This window comes from Poecilia latipinna, unplaced genomic scaffold, assembly GCF_001443285.1.
Source record: "Poecilia latipinna isolate Pla-1442-1.1 unplaced genomic scaffold, P_latipinna-1.0 Scaffold367, whole genome shotgun sequence".
Lineage (NCBI taxonomy): Eukaryota > Metazoa > Chordata > Actinopteri > Cyprinodontiformes > Poeciliidae > Poecilia > Poecilia latipinna.
Genome location: NW_015112983.1, coordinates 94,636 through 110,753, shown reverse-complemented (window position 1 = coordinate 110,753; position 16,118 = coordinate 94,636). Strand labels below are relative to the sequence as shown.

General features: G+C 37.8%; 1 protein-coding gene across 1 annotated transcript in view; it reads right to left on the bottom strand.

The window, feature by feature from the left end:
- LOC106949854 (semaphorin-7A) overlaps nucleotides 1-15,301 on the bottom strand; it is a 19,643-nt gene extending 4,342 nt beyond the window's left edge. The window contains exons 1-13 of the mRNA XM_015036390.1: nucleotides 15,135-15,301; nucleotides 12,857-12,987; nucleotides 12,697-12,741; nucleotides 12,511-12,603; nucleotides 12,185-12,269; nucleotides 11,796-11,903; nucleotides 10,900-11,042; nucleotides 10,615-10,799; nucleotides 9,957-10,059; nucleotides 8,543-8,723; nucleotides 5,906-6,021; nucleotides 5,584-5,729; nucleotides 3,278-3,357 (exon numbers count right to left, since the gene is read on the bottom strand). Coding sequence (XP_014891876.1) covers nucleotides 3,278-3,357; nucleotides 5,584-5,729; nucleotides 5,906-6,021; nucleotides 8,543-8,723; nucleotides 9,957-10,059; nucleotides 10,615-10,799; nucleotides 10,900-11,042; nucleotides 11,796-11,903; nucleotides 12,185-12,269; nucleotides 12,511-12,603; nucleotides 12,697-12,741; nucleotides 12,857-12,987; nucleotides 15,135-15,219 — 1,501 coding nt within the window. The 5' untranslated portion in view covers nucleotides 15,220-15,301. The remainder of the gene's footprint in view (nucleotides 1-3,277; nucleotides 3,358-5,583; nucleotides 5,730-5,905; nucleotides 6,022-8,542; nucleotides 8,724-9,956; nucleotides 10,060-10,614; nucleotides 10,800-10,899; nucleotides 11,043-11,795; nucleotides 11,904-12,184; nucleotides 12,270-12,510; nucleotides 12,604-12,696; nucleotides 12,742-12,856; nucleotides 12,988-15,134) is intronic.
- Between the last annotated feature and the right edge of the window lie 817 nt (nucleotides 15,302-16,118).

The window sequence follows — 16,118 nt, the reverse complement described above, 5'->3', positions numbered from 1 at the left end:
AAAAAAAAAAAAAAAAAAAAAACTTGGTTGTGATGAACATCTGCAGCGAAATGTGGTTGCGGCGGCATCATTCTGTGCTATGATGTCTGGCTGTTGAATAGCTATTCATACTCTTTGCTTCTTTGCTTGTGGATTATAGCTGTCCTGATGTCAAGTTTTTTTTTCTTTCTCTAGGTTATTTTCCATTTGTGTTTGTCATGTTTTATTTAAATAACATTATTTTTGTTTCAGTTAGTCTCTTGCTTATCTAGTTCTCATGCCTTCACTTCATCAATCCTTACTAGCTGGTCATCGGTCACGAGAAGATAATTGGGGCTAAGTACGAGGCAATAGTGGAAGAAAAGTTGCTGGAAAGTGGAGGAGTTTTACAATTCCACTAGAAAGATAACCGTACACATGCAGCCGGAGTCGCAAAAGTGTGGTTGAAATGTCTGAAAATTGATGCTCAAAGAGGTTTAAGCTCTGAAAAGAGCTTATGCTGCTTTAAAAAGAAAAAAAAAGTAGAAAACTTCAGTCTGTAGATGTACAAAGCTGATGGGGGCAAAGGACTCACAGCTGCAGTTGTAGTAAAATGTGATTCTACAAAGTAGTATTTGGGGTAAGTGCAAATAAAAGCTACACATTTATATTTTTATTTCTAAAGGAAATTAAAACCCACAATTTCATTTCCTGCCTTCTACAGATGCTACTTTCTGTAAAGTTTGTATAGACAAACTGTGTATTTGAAGCAGTCAGAAGATTTTATTTTGTGTGCGTTTGTTTTTCATGATTAAAACATAACTTCTCTTTAGATACAATCAGAACTGTAACCTAGCATAGTAATTCTGAGAAGCCTGTGGCTACATCGCTACTGGGAAATTAGGCCACTAAAGATTGGGCTTTTACCAGATATGAAGTGTGCTATACCGATAAGCCCTCAGGGCGTCATCTGTCAGTGAACAGAACTACCCATTGCAGCAAAAAAAAAGATAGTTCCTTTTTTCTATTTGGAGTTTTTTCTCATATGTAATTTGTTTCTCTATGTTCCATGTTCTGGTTGACTAATTCCCCTGCTTTATTTTGACATTGATCTTCCTTCCTTTTGACATCACCACCTATAGTTTAAACATGTCTTTGTTAATTTCCCTACAGAGCTGCTTCCTTCCAACTCTGGGACTTTGACTTCAAAATGAAAAAGAAAAGTTTTTGAAAAGAGAGTGTACTAAGCAAAAAATATCTTAGCTGATTAAATTCTCTTCACAATTTGATCAGTTTGATCCATGCACAAGCTTCTTTATGCCACAGTTATCACTGTTGCTCGTGAACTTTTTGCTCCCACATGTTTTCCTTGCATTAAACTTTCCAGTAACATGCTTGACTACAGTGTTTTTCTTAACACCCAGCTTTTCATCAATGACCTATTGTGGCCTACCCTCCTGTCAAAAACCTTTGAGGATATTCTAAGTAGGTTAGATGAACCTTTGGTAAAACATCATAAAACCTCAAAATATTGAGGAGCTGCAGAACCAAAATTGAGAACAGGTGTCAGGCTGTGGGAACCAAAGTTCTCTGAAAAATAAAAAGGAAACCTTAGCAGAAGCCGGAAACAGTTGAAATAACTCAGAATGTGGAACGGGAAGGGATAGGATCTAAGTGAGAGCAACATAAAACCAGGGAAATGTAATAAAACATTTCATTGGATCTGATGTGTTTGGTAAGAACAATTCTGGTTTAACAAGAAGAAAAAAACAGAGCTAATCCAAATATTTGGACATTTGTAAGCTGGTCAAAAAAAAGTCAGACGGAAGGCATTTTTCTGGATGCTGAAATCAGCCGTAATATTGGACAACTCTGTAAACACAGGAAGCTCTCTTAGCACCAGAAATCAGTTAGAGGATGTGAGATAAGGTAATCTCACTCAGGACAGACAAGCTTTTTATAGCACACTTGAATAGTTGCAGTCTAAATGGAGACCAATTTGTTCCACTTTTATTTTTTTCCACAGGAGAACAAGGAGGTGACCAAGCCAAAGATAATAGTTCCCTTAAGACAAAATAACAGTATTTCCAAAAACAAAAACAGTTGTCCTGTTGTTAAAGACTTAAAAGGGAAGCCTAGCACTGGTTAAAGTCAAAAGCATAAGTAACAGAAACTTCATCTAATTTGTTATGTATCAGTTTTGTGTGTTTCAGGCTGTCCAACCGGGTAAATGACTCGAGCAAGCTGCCCAGTAAATTCCTACGATCGCACTGTAGATAACTCAGTCCTGCATCTCTTGATAACAAGATCCCCCACACTGACTGGGAGGTTTACATTATTTACTCATTTAATGAGCTACTTTCATCCTCATTCTTCATGAAAGTTCAGGAATGGCTCCATACACGTTCAGAGCGACCTTTTTTCCTCCAGGAAAATAAACATTTATTTTTGGCTCCATGCAAAAAAGATTTTATTTGTTTTTTGTTTTTTTTCAGTTTCTGATGGTGATAAGGATGGCCTTTGAGGCTATACGGAGGATGGTGGACAGCTTGTTATAAAAGAGGTGTTGCATAGCTAACTGCAAAGAGCAGACTGACTGAGTTGGTAGTTATGGGAGCTAAATAAAGAAAAGACTCTGCTATATTGTGCTAAAGTTCATTCCATTGATAGCAAGATGGATTATTTACAATATCTACAAGTAGATATGCAGGATGTATACCAACACCAAACTGCTGTGGATTAGGAATAATGATGAATTACCTCCATGCCTGTTAATGCAGCAATTTAAGGCTCCCTGTCTGCATGTATCCATGAACTGTACAGTATATGATCAAACTATCAGCAGGGAAATATCATGCAAAGTCATATAACATAAAACTTTTACAACTAAGTATATGATTCAGTGGAAGCTTAATATTCTAAACAAACATAGGAAGCTGCTGATAAGTCAAATGACAGGAACCAAATAAATGCAGAAGTCACAAGATGGATCACATCGTGAGTAAAACAGAACCCTGCATGACTTAATTTCATTTTGTCTTGCTTTTGTTTATTGGTTAAAGAGCATTTGGTTAGAGCTTGCTATAAAAGGTAAAATGACTGTTTCCTGAATGTAAAACACAAGCAGGCATATTTCTGAAAAGCTCCTTAGTTTTGTTACGTTTTGAAACAATAAAAATACTTTGAAAGCAGTGATGTTAATGGTAGTTAACTGAGTCACCTTGAACCCAAAGCAAAGTCCTGTTTCTTTATACATTTACACTTGACAGTCTTGATTTTAAATAAAAACAGGCAAGTACACTCATAAATATGTCAGTACCTCCAGCTGAGCGTCGAAGTGGTGATGCCAGGTCTTCTGAGCACATGCTATGGTTCCTGTGGACCACAGAACTTGCACCACTGTAAAACGGAAGTAACGTCAGTCAGTCATGCTAAATGAAGTGTTTGCCATCTTTAAAAATGCAAATTGTATCCTAACTGCACACCTGTCAGCTATTGCTCTACAGTAAAGGATTGCTTATTGTGAGCCACTATAATGTCCTGTAATTCAAACTCTATTCAGTTGAAAAATACTTTATTGATCCCAAAGCGGATTTAAATGTGTTGTAACCCATATTAATTCAAAGAGTTAATACGTTTCCCTCACTGTCTTCTGTTAATCGCCCTTTGTCAGCCCTTCCTTGAGCCCACAAACAGTCAGTGGCCTTAAACCAACTCAAGGCTGTGAATAAAGTTTCCATAATCAATCATCTAACACCCCTCACCCTTGGCTCTCCTATCCAGAGCTTGCAACCTGTCACACTACATAATGTGTATGCAGATGCTGCTGTGCGGTTTCAGAGGGTCTCGTTAGAAAGAAAAAAAAAAGACGGAAATGACTGCATTTCCCCTGATGTGGGCCTCTGCAACAATGCAACAACTTCAGTACAGCTCAGTTTTCACTTAACTGTAGACAGACTAACTAACTAATCTGTTTATTGTATGTATATGAGTCACATGCAGTCACATTTTATGGGTAACTCCAAACTACCACATGATTAAAAATGAAAAAAAGTTCCCAGTAGTAATATGACAGGAATTAACTTTATGTAATAAAAAAACTCTTTTGATAAAGAGTTGAACAAAGGTTTTGTTGGATTTAGGCTTACAATTTGTCATACTAGTAACAAAGACTGAAAAGTCATTTACTCTATCCAGTTAGCTGGGTCACCTCAGATTGACAGTATTTGATTTAACTGGACGACTTTGGGATGAACTGGATTTATCTGGACTGATTTTAGACACAGTTGGATTCCATTATTTATTTAATCATTAATGGACCTGTCTTCTACAGAATCTTGTAATTACATTTAAGGTTAATCTCTGTCTTGTAAATAACTGAAATGAATACATTCCTATAAAAAAAAGTTTGTAATTTTATCTTGATACAAAACGACACTTTCAATTCCTCCACTCACACCTACGTGGGAATGGTTAGACGGGGGAGAGGCGTCAGGGAGTGGGTTTTCCCCTCAAAGCTGATGCACTATGAAACAAAATGCTGTAAGACCCAGTTCTGTGTTAGTCATTTTTTTTAAATTTAGGTAAACCACAATAACCGGTGCGCAACCTTAATTTAATATAAAGTGGAGCGTAGTTTTCAGTTCTTCCACAGATAGTTCGCAGATCCCTATAAAACGTTTCAGCTCCTTACATTTTACGGAAACATGCAGAAAGTGAAAATCGTAGGAAATGCCATGACGTGTTACAGACAGGAGAAAGAGAAGCAAGTTGTTACTGTTTGTGCACCTGATTTTATCATCGTTACTGTTAAGTTCTGGTCAAAATTCAAAGCGGTGTGCAAATAAAGCTAAGATAAACTGCAACGTTTTCATGCCTGCGCAGTCTGCTACTCTGCATCCTGACCAAAAAGCTTCAGCACTGGTACAGAGTTAAGCAGCACAGTGGTTCACAAAAAGACAATTGTTACAACTGGCTAGATAAGAAACATAAAATGTCATCAGATTCACCTACTTGTCATACGTGTATGCACCATGAAACGAAATGCTACTGAATGATTTTTATATATAATCAACACTGATATTGAAATATTATACAGTGTCAAAGAACTGCTCTACAAAGGACGTGAATTTCCTTCAGTAGGTGCGGCTTTTTTATAACTCATGTAGCAGATGATCCAATTCCAAAATAAGCAACCAGTGATAACTCTGCAGGCTTGGGCAGATCTGACTGTTGTGTCTTTCATCACCACGGATATGTGTCAACAAGGTTTAGTCACTATACAAGCAAGGACTTTGTGGCAATGGACACTGACAAAGCGGAAGAACTGCTAACTGCTAACTGTCCTTTGAATTAAGGATAAAATATACAAAATAATAGGATTCAAACCCTTGATGGCACATCTGTACATAATCCTCAAGCATTCTATCTGACCTATTCCTTTTTTTTAACCAGATGATAATAGTGGTCAAGTTAATCTTTGGAAAAACACTTTTGTTTTTAGGTAACAAACATAGTGAAAGTTTTATTGTTCTGCTAGAGAGTCTGTAGATAAGCCTCTCTGTTGGATCATTTTTTACTCCAAAAGACAGACATCGGTGGTTGGACGAAGCCTTGAGGTCTTACCTCGTCGCAGAGGTGCATTGTTGGGCTTCCCAGCTGCAGTATGGATCTCTGGACAGAACACAGTCCGGACAGTTGTTTCCATACTGACCGCAGTTTCCCACGTCAATTTGGACCAGCTCAGTTTGTGAGTTCACGTACAGCTTTTTCTGTAACAAAGGTTCACCAACGTTTTTATTATAAAAAAAACAAACAATCTTTTTAAAACACTTTTTTTTCATAATTCTTTCAAACCTGTAATAATAGTTAAATAAAATCATTCCAAACACTAAGTCAGACTTTTGTGTGGGTGGATCAGTCATGTAGGTGTTCACTTGTTACTCACAGTAGAGGGGTTAAGGACAAAGTTGAGGATGTGGGCTGAGTAGTTAAAAGGTTGATACTCAGCGATGATGAAAGAATGACTTTCCAACTGTATTGCCTTGTGAATCGCACCATTACCTGGTTAAAGGGCACAAGACAAAGGGAAGATGATGACACACACCTGCCTTCACACCTAGATGTCTTTTGTCCCCTAAGGGTGTAAATGAATCTTAACTTTTGACTTCAATGTTCTGCAACACTTCCCAGACAAGAAATTTGGAAACAGTCATAGGTAGACCCAAAGTTACATCAAATCAATTATTGTGTAATTTAAAAAAACATAACCTGAGGCAACCAAAGTGATGTACACATCTTGAAGAACAACCTATTGGTAGGCAACAGTAATAGAAGAAACTGGACAAAATAAATGAATATACAGTCTATTGGGCTCATTAATCAGATTAAAAGTACATTTTTGAAAATAACCTTTAGCAGTTTGTTAACATACTTTACATTTATTCACATTTATGCTTTTCTTTTTTTGTTGGTATGATGTAATATTTGAGCTTAAAATATTGTGTTCTTATTAGCTGGAAATACAAATATAGGGTTCTGTGCTAAGAATAGAATAATCTTGTGTTAATACCCAGAAAAGCTATTTTTTTTACTTATCATGGTGAGTCAGGCACCATTTTTGGTCAACCTCCAGGAAGTTGCACATGCGTATTTTTGAATCATCTGGTAACAGAGCCCAAATAAAACATACACTGTGAGGCAAATACGTGTCCCAAAAGAACCAGTCTGTTTTTTTTTTAAATAATCATTTAATGCTAATGTAAAGTAAGAATATTATCCAAAAATCCATAAAACCAAAATTACATAAAACAAATTGATTTGTGTGTTACTAAAAAAATAAATGAGTACTTTACAAAATAAATGCCCACCTCTAATACAAATCAATCAAGTTTGCAGGTGAGCATATAAATAACTAAAAAAAGGCTTGATACAAAATGCCACGGTCAAAAGAGACAACAATCAATTTGTTTTATATCGCCTTGGCTCTCTGAGCTTAGCCGAGAAATGCTGGATGTAGCACCAATCAATCAATCAAATTTTATTTGTATAGCACATTTCAGCAGCAAGGCATTTCAAAGTGCTTTACATAATTAAAATAAAAACCAGCATGTGACATTGAATAAACATCTGAACAATCAAGCCCAGAGGAGGAAGCATCATGCTTTGGATCATTCAGGACAACTTCACTGCCATTTGGCCAAACATCTTACTTGAGAATCGTATTTCCCTCTGCTGATCAAAACATATCCAAAGTAGTCACCTCATGTAGTCGGATGAGGATCATGGAAAACTCTTACAGAAAACCCCAGACAGAGCTGAAGCTTTAAGCGGCAAAACATTTAGAGACTTTCAGGATTTGTTTTCTAGAGGAGTCACCAATAATCCCTCATGACAAGGAATGTACCAGGCAGCAAATGTATTTGCCCACAAGTTCTCAGAAACTTGTGTAAATGAACGTGTCACGATCCGTGTTTTTGTGTTTATTTTTGAGTTTTCTGTGTTCAGTCCTGTTTCCCTGTGAGTCTCTGTCCTGTCCTCCCCGTTGATTGCTCCCCAGGTGTGTCTCATTCCCTTGATTACCCCGTGTGTATTTAAACCCTCCTGTTGTCTGTGTTCCTCGTCGGGTCCTCGTCGTTTGTGTATGTTTCCGTCGTATGTATTGTGGTTTGTGTTTGTTCCGTCTAGTCCGTTTGACAGTTGCTACCGGTATTTAGCTGCGTGCTTGTTCCTGCCGTGCTGCCTGCCTTGGACTGTTTGTGTGCTTTGTTATCATTAAATCTCCATCATCACCATAACCTGGGTCTCAGCGTCTCTCCTCACCATCAACAACCCCACTTCATGACAGAACGTAAAGTTCTCAGAAACTTGTGGGCAAGTTTCTGAGATAAATAAGCAAGTTTCGTGCTTATTTATCTCAGTCACATGCAAAACCATTACCGTGCAATGTTTTTTTTCCGGACTTTTTGTTGACACGCTTTCCTTCCCTATAACAATGAAATCACAATGGGAATAAGAGACTGACTGTTTTTCTAATAGTGAGCAGGCTTGCAAAAATCAGTAGGGAATATAATGATTTCCCCTGTGGTAAAATAAAAATACACTAATCCCTGAGGGAGTTAGTGATGCATGTTGAATTAGCTCTAGGTCCTACATTAGATCATCTCAGAAGCAGACGTTTCTCTGCTATTTTTAAAAAAACCTGATGTGTGAGCAACAAGGGGAAGAGGTCAAATCTATACTTGCTAACCCAATACAAGTTATAATTAAGCTTTCAAGACATGACCGTAAATCTGAACCTAATCAGCAAGAGTTGTACCAGTAAGCAGAAAACTTCCAAGATGTAAGGAAAAAAAAAGTTCAACTAAGCTGAAATGAGATCAGCTAATACAGCAAGCCGCCCATTTAGTCGCACCACAAGCCCGGCTTCAGTTTCCAGAGGTCGTTTTTCACTCAGCTCAGGCTAACTCTACAATGGCTTGACTCCTCTGTACTTTTTGAACTTACAAATGTTTGTCTGAACGTTCTTAAGGTTGCTTGAAAACTTCCGCTCATTTCGTAACTAGTTTAGGGAACTTGTACTCACTTAGAGAGAGAAACATAACGTCGTGTTGATTCCCTGGGGAAGCATCAACAAGGATTCGGGTGTAGTTGTGATGGTTGAAGAGAACTGGGCCCATCCTGGGCTTCACCCACTCCTTCATCTCCAAAACCTTTTCGACTCTCCCCAGGATGCTAGTAGAAAGCTTGGTGCTGTCAAGAACACACTGAAGGCACAAAGTTCATACGTTAGAAAAATCCTGTATTCATTTGTTGCTAATTAAGACGTGACCCCCTGAGGTGCTGTTAAGCTTTTTGTTCCCACAGATACCGATAGACTGATTTACAATTCAAAATACAATAACTTGTACTGAGAAGGTGTCACAGAAAAGCAAATCTTCCCAGTTTAATTTGTAACTTGAAGTAATTTCAACTCAATATGATGCAAACATGGAATAATTTCTAGAGAATAGAGCCGTATCTCAGTAAGTAAGAACATCATAAACGACTGACCTCATTTATTACACAGAGTGATGTAATACTGTCATTTACTGTTGTCATTTTGATAATGATGGCTTTTAGCTAATAAAAATCCAAAATTACTCATGCCAGAAAATTTGAACATTATGAAACACTACTAAAACAGGAAGCATGGAGTGCTCTAACATCTACTGGAAGATGGTTGCACTGACTTGGGACTTCATAAAGTGGAATGAAAAATTTGATTTCGTCTGAAAAGTGAACTTTAGACCTGAGAAATAGTACAATCCTTTTTCTGCTTAGTCAAGATCAAATGCTTCGGACATTGTCTCTGGTTCCATAGTTGAGTTAACGCAACTATCAACATCAGTTTCAAGCAATGAAATTGAAGTCCTGAACTGATGTGTTCAGGACTAGTTGGTATGTATCCAACTATGGCCTGAATACATAGCTGTGTCATGACGTATCAGGACAGCTGTGTCCTGTATTCAATACTGTGTGGTGGTTTTTGAAGCAGTGGCTCTAGCTGTAGTTCATACCTTAAGAATTTCCCTCAAACACTTAAAACAGGCCTCCCTTTTCAATCCTCTCAAGTCAGCAGTTATCCCTTTTGCTGGTGCACATTTTCTAACACATGTTTTCCTTGTCTGCCTATATGCGTGGCAACAATATCCTGAATGGCCAGCTTCTTGAGCAATGACCATCTGCAGCTTGAACTACTTGAGGTAGTTCAAGTTGTGTCAGTGACCGTCTGCTGGACAAGTGTCAAGTCAGCAGTTTTCTCTGTGATCTTGTAGGACATAAGACACTATTTTAGCATTAAAAATCCTTTTTAAACATTTTCAGACATAATGTCATGGAGCAAGTGTCACAATTTAATTATCAAAACAAGTTAACTTTTGACATTATTCTGAGTTCTTCAGAGATGCCTGCACTCCATATGGAGCATTTCCTATTATAAATTAGTTTCACTTGTATACCTTTTTCCTGTCCTCTTCGTTCTTGTCTGAATCAATAAAGGGGGATCTGGTGAAAACGTTTTCGATGTCTCCTATTGTGTAGACGCACACAGCACTCATGCCCCTGCATAAAGAAATGACAGTCAGCAGAGTTTCACAGAGACACTGTTGCAAAAAAGAAGTGGCTCTTGGGCTAAAAAAGACTGCAGATCTGAAAGTGGTTAAGAAACATTGTGAAAAGTGGACAGCACAAATGGAGCAAGTGTTAGCAATGGCCATGTTGACAGCTTTACAAAACCCAAAGCACAGAGATCACATAGAGTACTCCTCTTACTTTACTTCAGAATTTGTATTGCACATGTCCTTTTGCACAATGTTTGCATGCAGTTGTCCCTTGTTTGCTCACGACTGCACATGACTTGCAAATGTTTATCATGCAAACAACAGCTGACAAGTCATTCTGGTTATATCACAAGTGCTACTTTTTTAAATAGTGATAGAGAAACACTCCAGTTAGTCCAGAGCTTTAACAAACAGCACATTATTTAATTTAAGTTCATGTCAAAATGTGAACAACTTAAATTTAATGTAACATTTTACTGAGCTTTGGTTTCTGTCAATATAACAATAAGAAAGTTTCATTTGTCAATGTGACTTTTCTTGCACACTGACATCTTACCATTCATTTCTGAACAGTGCATAAACTCTGGTGTCCTTCCAATGGTCTGAATGTACAGTAGCCACATCCACCAGCTCAAAGAAATGTCGTTTGTTGTCCGCTGTATTGTGACCACAGTAGAGCCTTGCATTCATCAGAGACGTCCAGCTAAACTGCAGGTTGTTCTTGGGACCCCCCATGTCAGCCTGGAAACAGCCACCAGATGCATGATCAATCATCCTGATCCAGATTTCGATTAGCGTAAGCAGTGAATCTGATTACATTTTCTCATTTTAAGTATCTTACCATGCAAACTTGGCTGACAAAGGGGAGCCACATGTTAGAGCCCGGGCTTGTGTCTTTGTTTTTCTGCTTATAAAAAGAATAAACTTTGTTCTGCAATGGCTCGTCTTGTCTTTTGCTCAGAACCAATCCCAAATAGTACTGCTCTACAGACAGAAAAACAAAAGTACATAGAATGTGATTAGATAAAACAAAAATGGTCAATCAGTCACCAAATCGAATGTGTTTTAATGGGATTTTTATGTGATTTTTTTTTGGAATCCTTTTACTAAAACAAACAGCTCAGACTGCATCTCCCAGCATTCATAGTGCTGGAAGCCATTTTGCTGATGTCACAACACCTTTATAAACTCAGGTGAGCAGATGTGAGGCATCAGCTCAAGAACTCTAACAGATTTGCACATCTACAGGCTGAATATTGTTCCCATTCTTGAGTGGAAAGTAGCTTAAAGTCAATTCAGATTAGATGATGAGCATTTGTGAAAAAAAAAAAAAAAAAACATTTTTCAAGTTTCCACAACTGATTCACAATTGAATTTAGGATAGAACTTTGACTGGACCATTCCAACACATGAATATGATTTGATCTAAATAATTCCTGGACTGGTTGTAGGTTTAGGATCATTGTTCTGCTGGAGGATGAACATCCGCCCCGGTCTCCTCCTTTAACTTTCTCCACATCGCCTGCTGTTTTCCTTCATCTTCTTGATACTCTTTTTTTTTCTCTTTTTTTCCCCACAAATGTTCTCCAACAGGTCTTCATAAAACAGTTGGATTCATATTGAGATAAAATTAAACACCATATATACTCTGTGTATTTACTAATATTGCAGATGTAATGTTCAAAAATACGTAATGTTAAAGGGCTAAAAAAAGAGTTTTGTACTGTGTGTAAATACCTTTCCCATGATTGACTGGTCTCACTCTTTTACTTCCAAACTTGTGGATGCCAACATTCTCGTGAGCTCCAGAGGATGTAAGGTAGAGATCTGTTTTTGCATCAGTTTCTGAAACAGAACAGGTGCACATTATAGGTCAGATTCAAATTTGAGGTTCCATCTGACAAATACCATATGGAGTAGAAGCAAAGCGAAAGAGAATACCATTAGATCCAAGCTGACAGAATCAAATGATAGCACAGACATTGACGAAATACAGCTCCTATAAGGATGAGGAGAGTAAATGTACCTGTGAGAATTTAAATCTGACAGGATGTGAAAACACATAAAGCAAAGAGCAGAAACAGCTGAGCAAAACAAAACAAAAAAGACTGTAAAAATAAACTCACCATCAAGAGCAGATTTTTCACCTTCCTTAATGTTAAAAGTGTTAATATTGTCGATTTTAGCACATGTGAGTGACCCTGATGAATCCTGTAAAAAAAAGAGGAATAATAAATCAATCTTGCAACACAATGTGATTTAACAATAAAAATTCTCGCACCCCCCCCCCAGTAGTTTGAAACAAAAAACAGGAACATTTCCTTTTTTTATTTGTCTTGATGAAATTGTTTTATAATTAGCCAAGCTATTGTCTTCTTATCATCATGTGAAGTGCAACACAACTTGTTCTGCAAAACTGTCAGTTCTGATTAGCACTTCTGCAGTTTCCTACCAGGTCACAGCATTGTGATGTCCTGTCTTTGGTTGCACAAACAAACAGCGGCTTTCCTTCTTCCCTCTGATGAACCACTGCAATTTTGCAGTCCTAGGTGACAAGAGAAAATTTGTCTTTATATCTTTGGAAATGGAACTGGAATAGATTAACTTCTGGTGAATCTAATGACTTTATGATGCTCACATTCCTGGGGCAATCCTTCCACTGGACCTCTGTGTCTTTAGCAACCTGTGAAAGACGATATGGGACTTTTTTACTTTGCTTCTAAACGAATCTTACTAATAGAATAGTTCTGGAATGGCTTAAGTTCCTCAGTTTTATTCGATGTAAATGTAATAACTACCTTCCTGGTGTTATTAAAGTTGTAGAAAGCCAGACGGGTCTTTTCAACAGATGTAACATTAGCCGACCATTCTTCGAAGAGAATCTGAACTGGCAAATGTTCACGCAATGGAAACCTTTTAACTGGAGCCTCTGCAAGTAAGGACAAGTTGAGAAAATATCAGCCTCACTATATATCGACATCTGCAACCAAAGTGATCTGCGGTTGTATTTTCCTGTTTGATCAAAACATGTTACAAAATTTAACAAGGAGTCATGAAACTAATCACACACCAAGCTTTTAATGTGGAATGAAAATGAAGAATATCTGTAAACGTAAAGCTTTTTATAATAAAGCAACTACCTAATTGCTCACATCTGCTGATGATTTCCCACCTCTGACTATTCGGTTTATATCTGATATATACACACATACATCATCATCACATTTGTTGCTATAGATAGCTGTACACGACTAACCTTTTAAGGTATTATGGGAAATCATCTTTCACCAGAAACCATGTGATCATGCCACAATCACAGGTTGTTAAACATATGACACACATTTTATTTTGACTGAATTACCAACAATATTATTGCAAACTTTATCTGCTTCTATGACGTTCACTTCACATTCACCGATTATGTTTTGGTGGAAATATCCACACCAGCCTGCACACGCCATCGCTATGATGAAACATGGTGATGGCAGCATCGTGCTGTGTGAATGCCTTTCGTCAGTAGAGCGAGGCAAGCGGGTGAGAAATATGGAAGAAGCTAAAGAGAAGGCAGAAATCCTGTTAAGGTGACAAAATAGTTGGGACTGACGCGGTTGTTCGCCGTCCAACAAGATTATTTGAAATTTGATGTTCAAAAATGGGGTATTTTCCGTCTTATTGGGTTTGAGCTCATTTTCAAATAAAAATGGACAGACATGACTGTGTTCAGATGGGCAAGGCTGGTGAGCACAGCTGTAATTCCTGTTCTGCTTCTAATGTAGCAGAATGGTGATTACTATCTGTTACATGCCTGCCAGGCTGTTTGTTTCTCTTTCCCCTCCTCCTTTGTCTCTTCACAGGTACTAGGGAAAGCTGGTGTCAATCTCCCCTGATTGATCCTCATCAACCATGGGCCAATCAGCATCAGGTAACAATTGGCTTTGTTACCTGACACATGTCTTGTGGCTCTTTGTGTGAAGGTTTGTGGTGGGAGTTAGAGGGCGAGGTAAGTTTGGGGTACCCTGTACATTTCATCACGTAGGTGTTTTTTCTGTTAGATACACTAGGTAAGTAGGTGGGTGCCACCCGTGTAAAGTTTTGGTGGAAACTTTTGTTAGATTAGATGGGCAGGGTTTTTGTTTTCTTTTTTTCTTTAGCACAGACGGTAGTTAAGCCCTGTTTTGTTTTATTTTCTTTGATTTGGCACCACCTAACCGCTCCTTTCTCCCCCACAGTTTGTGTGAGCCTTCTGGGATTTTCATTGTCAATAAATCCCTCCTTTTTAAAACATTCACTTGGACTCTGTCAAGTTTTGTGGTTGTCTTGTTACTCCCCTCCTCCTCACGAAGGAGGGGGCCATAACACTATCTAATGTTATTTTTTGCATAGATAAACCACTGTTTTCCCTACACATTACTGTTATGCACTATTTTGTCTATCACACCATATCCCAGTAAAATATCCATAAACACATCAAAATGCTCCTCCGTATTCACTTATAAGCAGGTCTTGAACTTATAATATCTACAGCCTCACTTGTTAATTTAGTATTTCAGAGTAGAACAACATTTAACTGAAAAGATCTACACCCTCACAAGGCACAAAGATGAACTCAAGATTAAAGTCTTTGCTCTTGAACACAGGAGATTAAGTTCAGAACTCTCTTCTGGGATCGGACTGAAAAAAACAGTTTGTCATGATACGGTACATTAAGGGGATTAAGGGGTGTGCCACACTGCCACCCATTTACAGGCAGTTATCAACATAATATTGTATTGTAGCTGCAGACTATATATAGTATATATTGCAATATGGTGCCACCATTACAGTACGATTTTATATCGGATTAAAAAATGTATAGAGCCTGCTGTCTTTCTTTACAGCAGGCTCAGTGGAAAGAGTAGTCTTCCAGTCCTAACGTTATGAGATCGATTCCAGTTGCCTCCTGTCAATTGCAATGTTTTATAGTTCGTATCGTTCACTTTCTGACTGCAGTGAACATCGTGCTCTCATGTGAACGGCTGTGAGTAGATAACTATTTACGGGATAAAAAAAAAAAACAGAAATAGAAACATGTCTTACCTTTGTATTTGAACACCATCCTCGGCGAATGTAAGTTCGCTTCATTTAAACAACAAGCGAAAATTAGTAGAAGTAAGGTGAACATTTTTGTCAAAGCAGGTAAGTCAATAAACAGCCGTCCGCGTCTCACCCTCGAATTAACTGAGGTGGGAGGGGTTGTCAACAACCCACGACTCCAAGCTCCAATAAGATAAGAGTTCATTTAGATTTCCAAACAAAACCACTATCAATTCAACTACATTTATTTATTTTCTAAATAAACTGTGGTCATTTACAATAAAAGTAATATCCTTTCGAGGGCAAACAAAGTGCAAAGTTAAAGTTCACGACACACATTTCATGTTAGGAACAGACTCTTCCCCGAATTAAAACATTGTTTAATTTCTGCCATCTAGTGGCAATTGGAAGTTTAACAGAGAGACTCTACTTAACCTTTCTAAGATTAAGTAGGAAAGGAGGAAAAAGAGAGAGACCGACAGGAAGGGAGGAGGAGGAAGGAGGATGCGTCAGTTTGTACGGCTCTGCGCAGCTCATCTCAAACCTCCCACCAGGAAGGATGGACGATCCCTCTCTCTGTCACTCTTTTTTGGAATGACACATTCATAAAAGTCTGTTTTAAGATTTAAACCGCGGAACAATTGAAAACTATTTTGTACCTAAACTGATGCTTGTTTTTAGAGGTACTACCTGCAAATTGGAACATGAACGGATTCACTGAGATAATTGGAGCAACAAACGTCAGTCTAGTGAGATATAAACTTCTAAACGTTGAGACCAATGAACTAATGACAAGAAAGTGGCTTGAATGCAAAAAAAATAATAAAAAAATGAATTAAATATCTCACTCCTATTTGTAAGTATTCATCATATTCATCATATTAAATAAATAAATAAATAAATTGTGTTGCAGCTCAAAGTTGAATTTAGATCTAGACTTTGACTTGGCCATCCTGACACAAATATGATTTGATCTAAAGCCTTTTA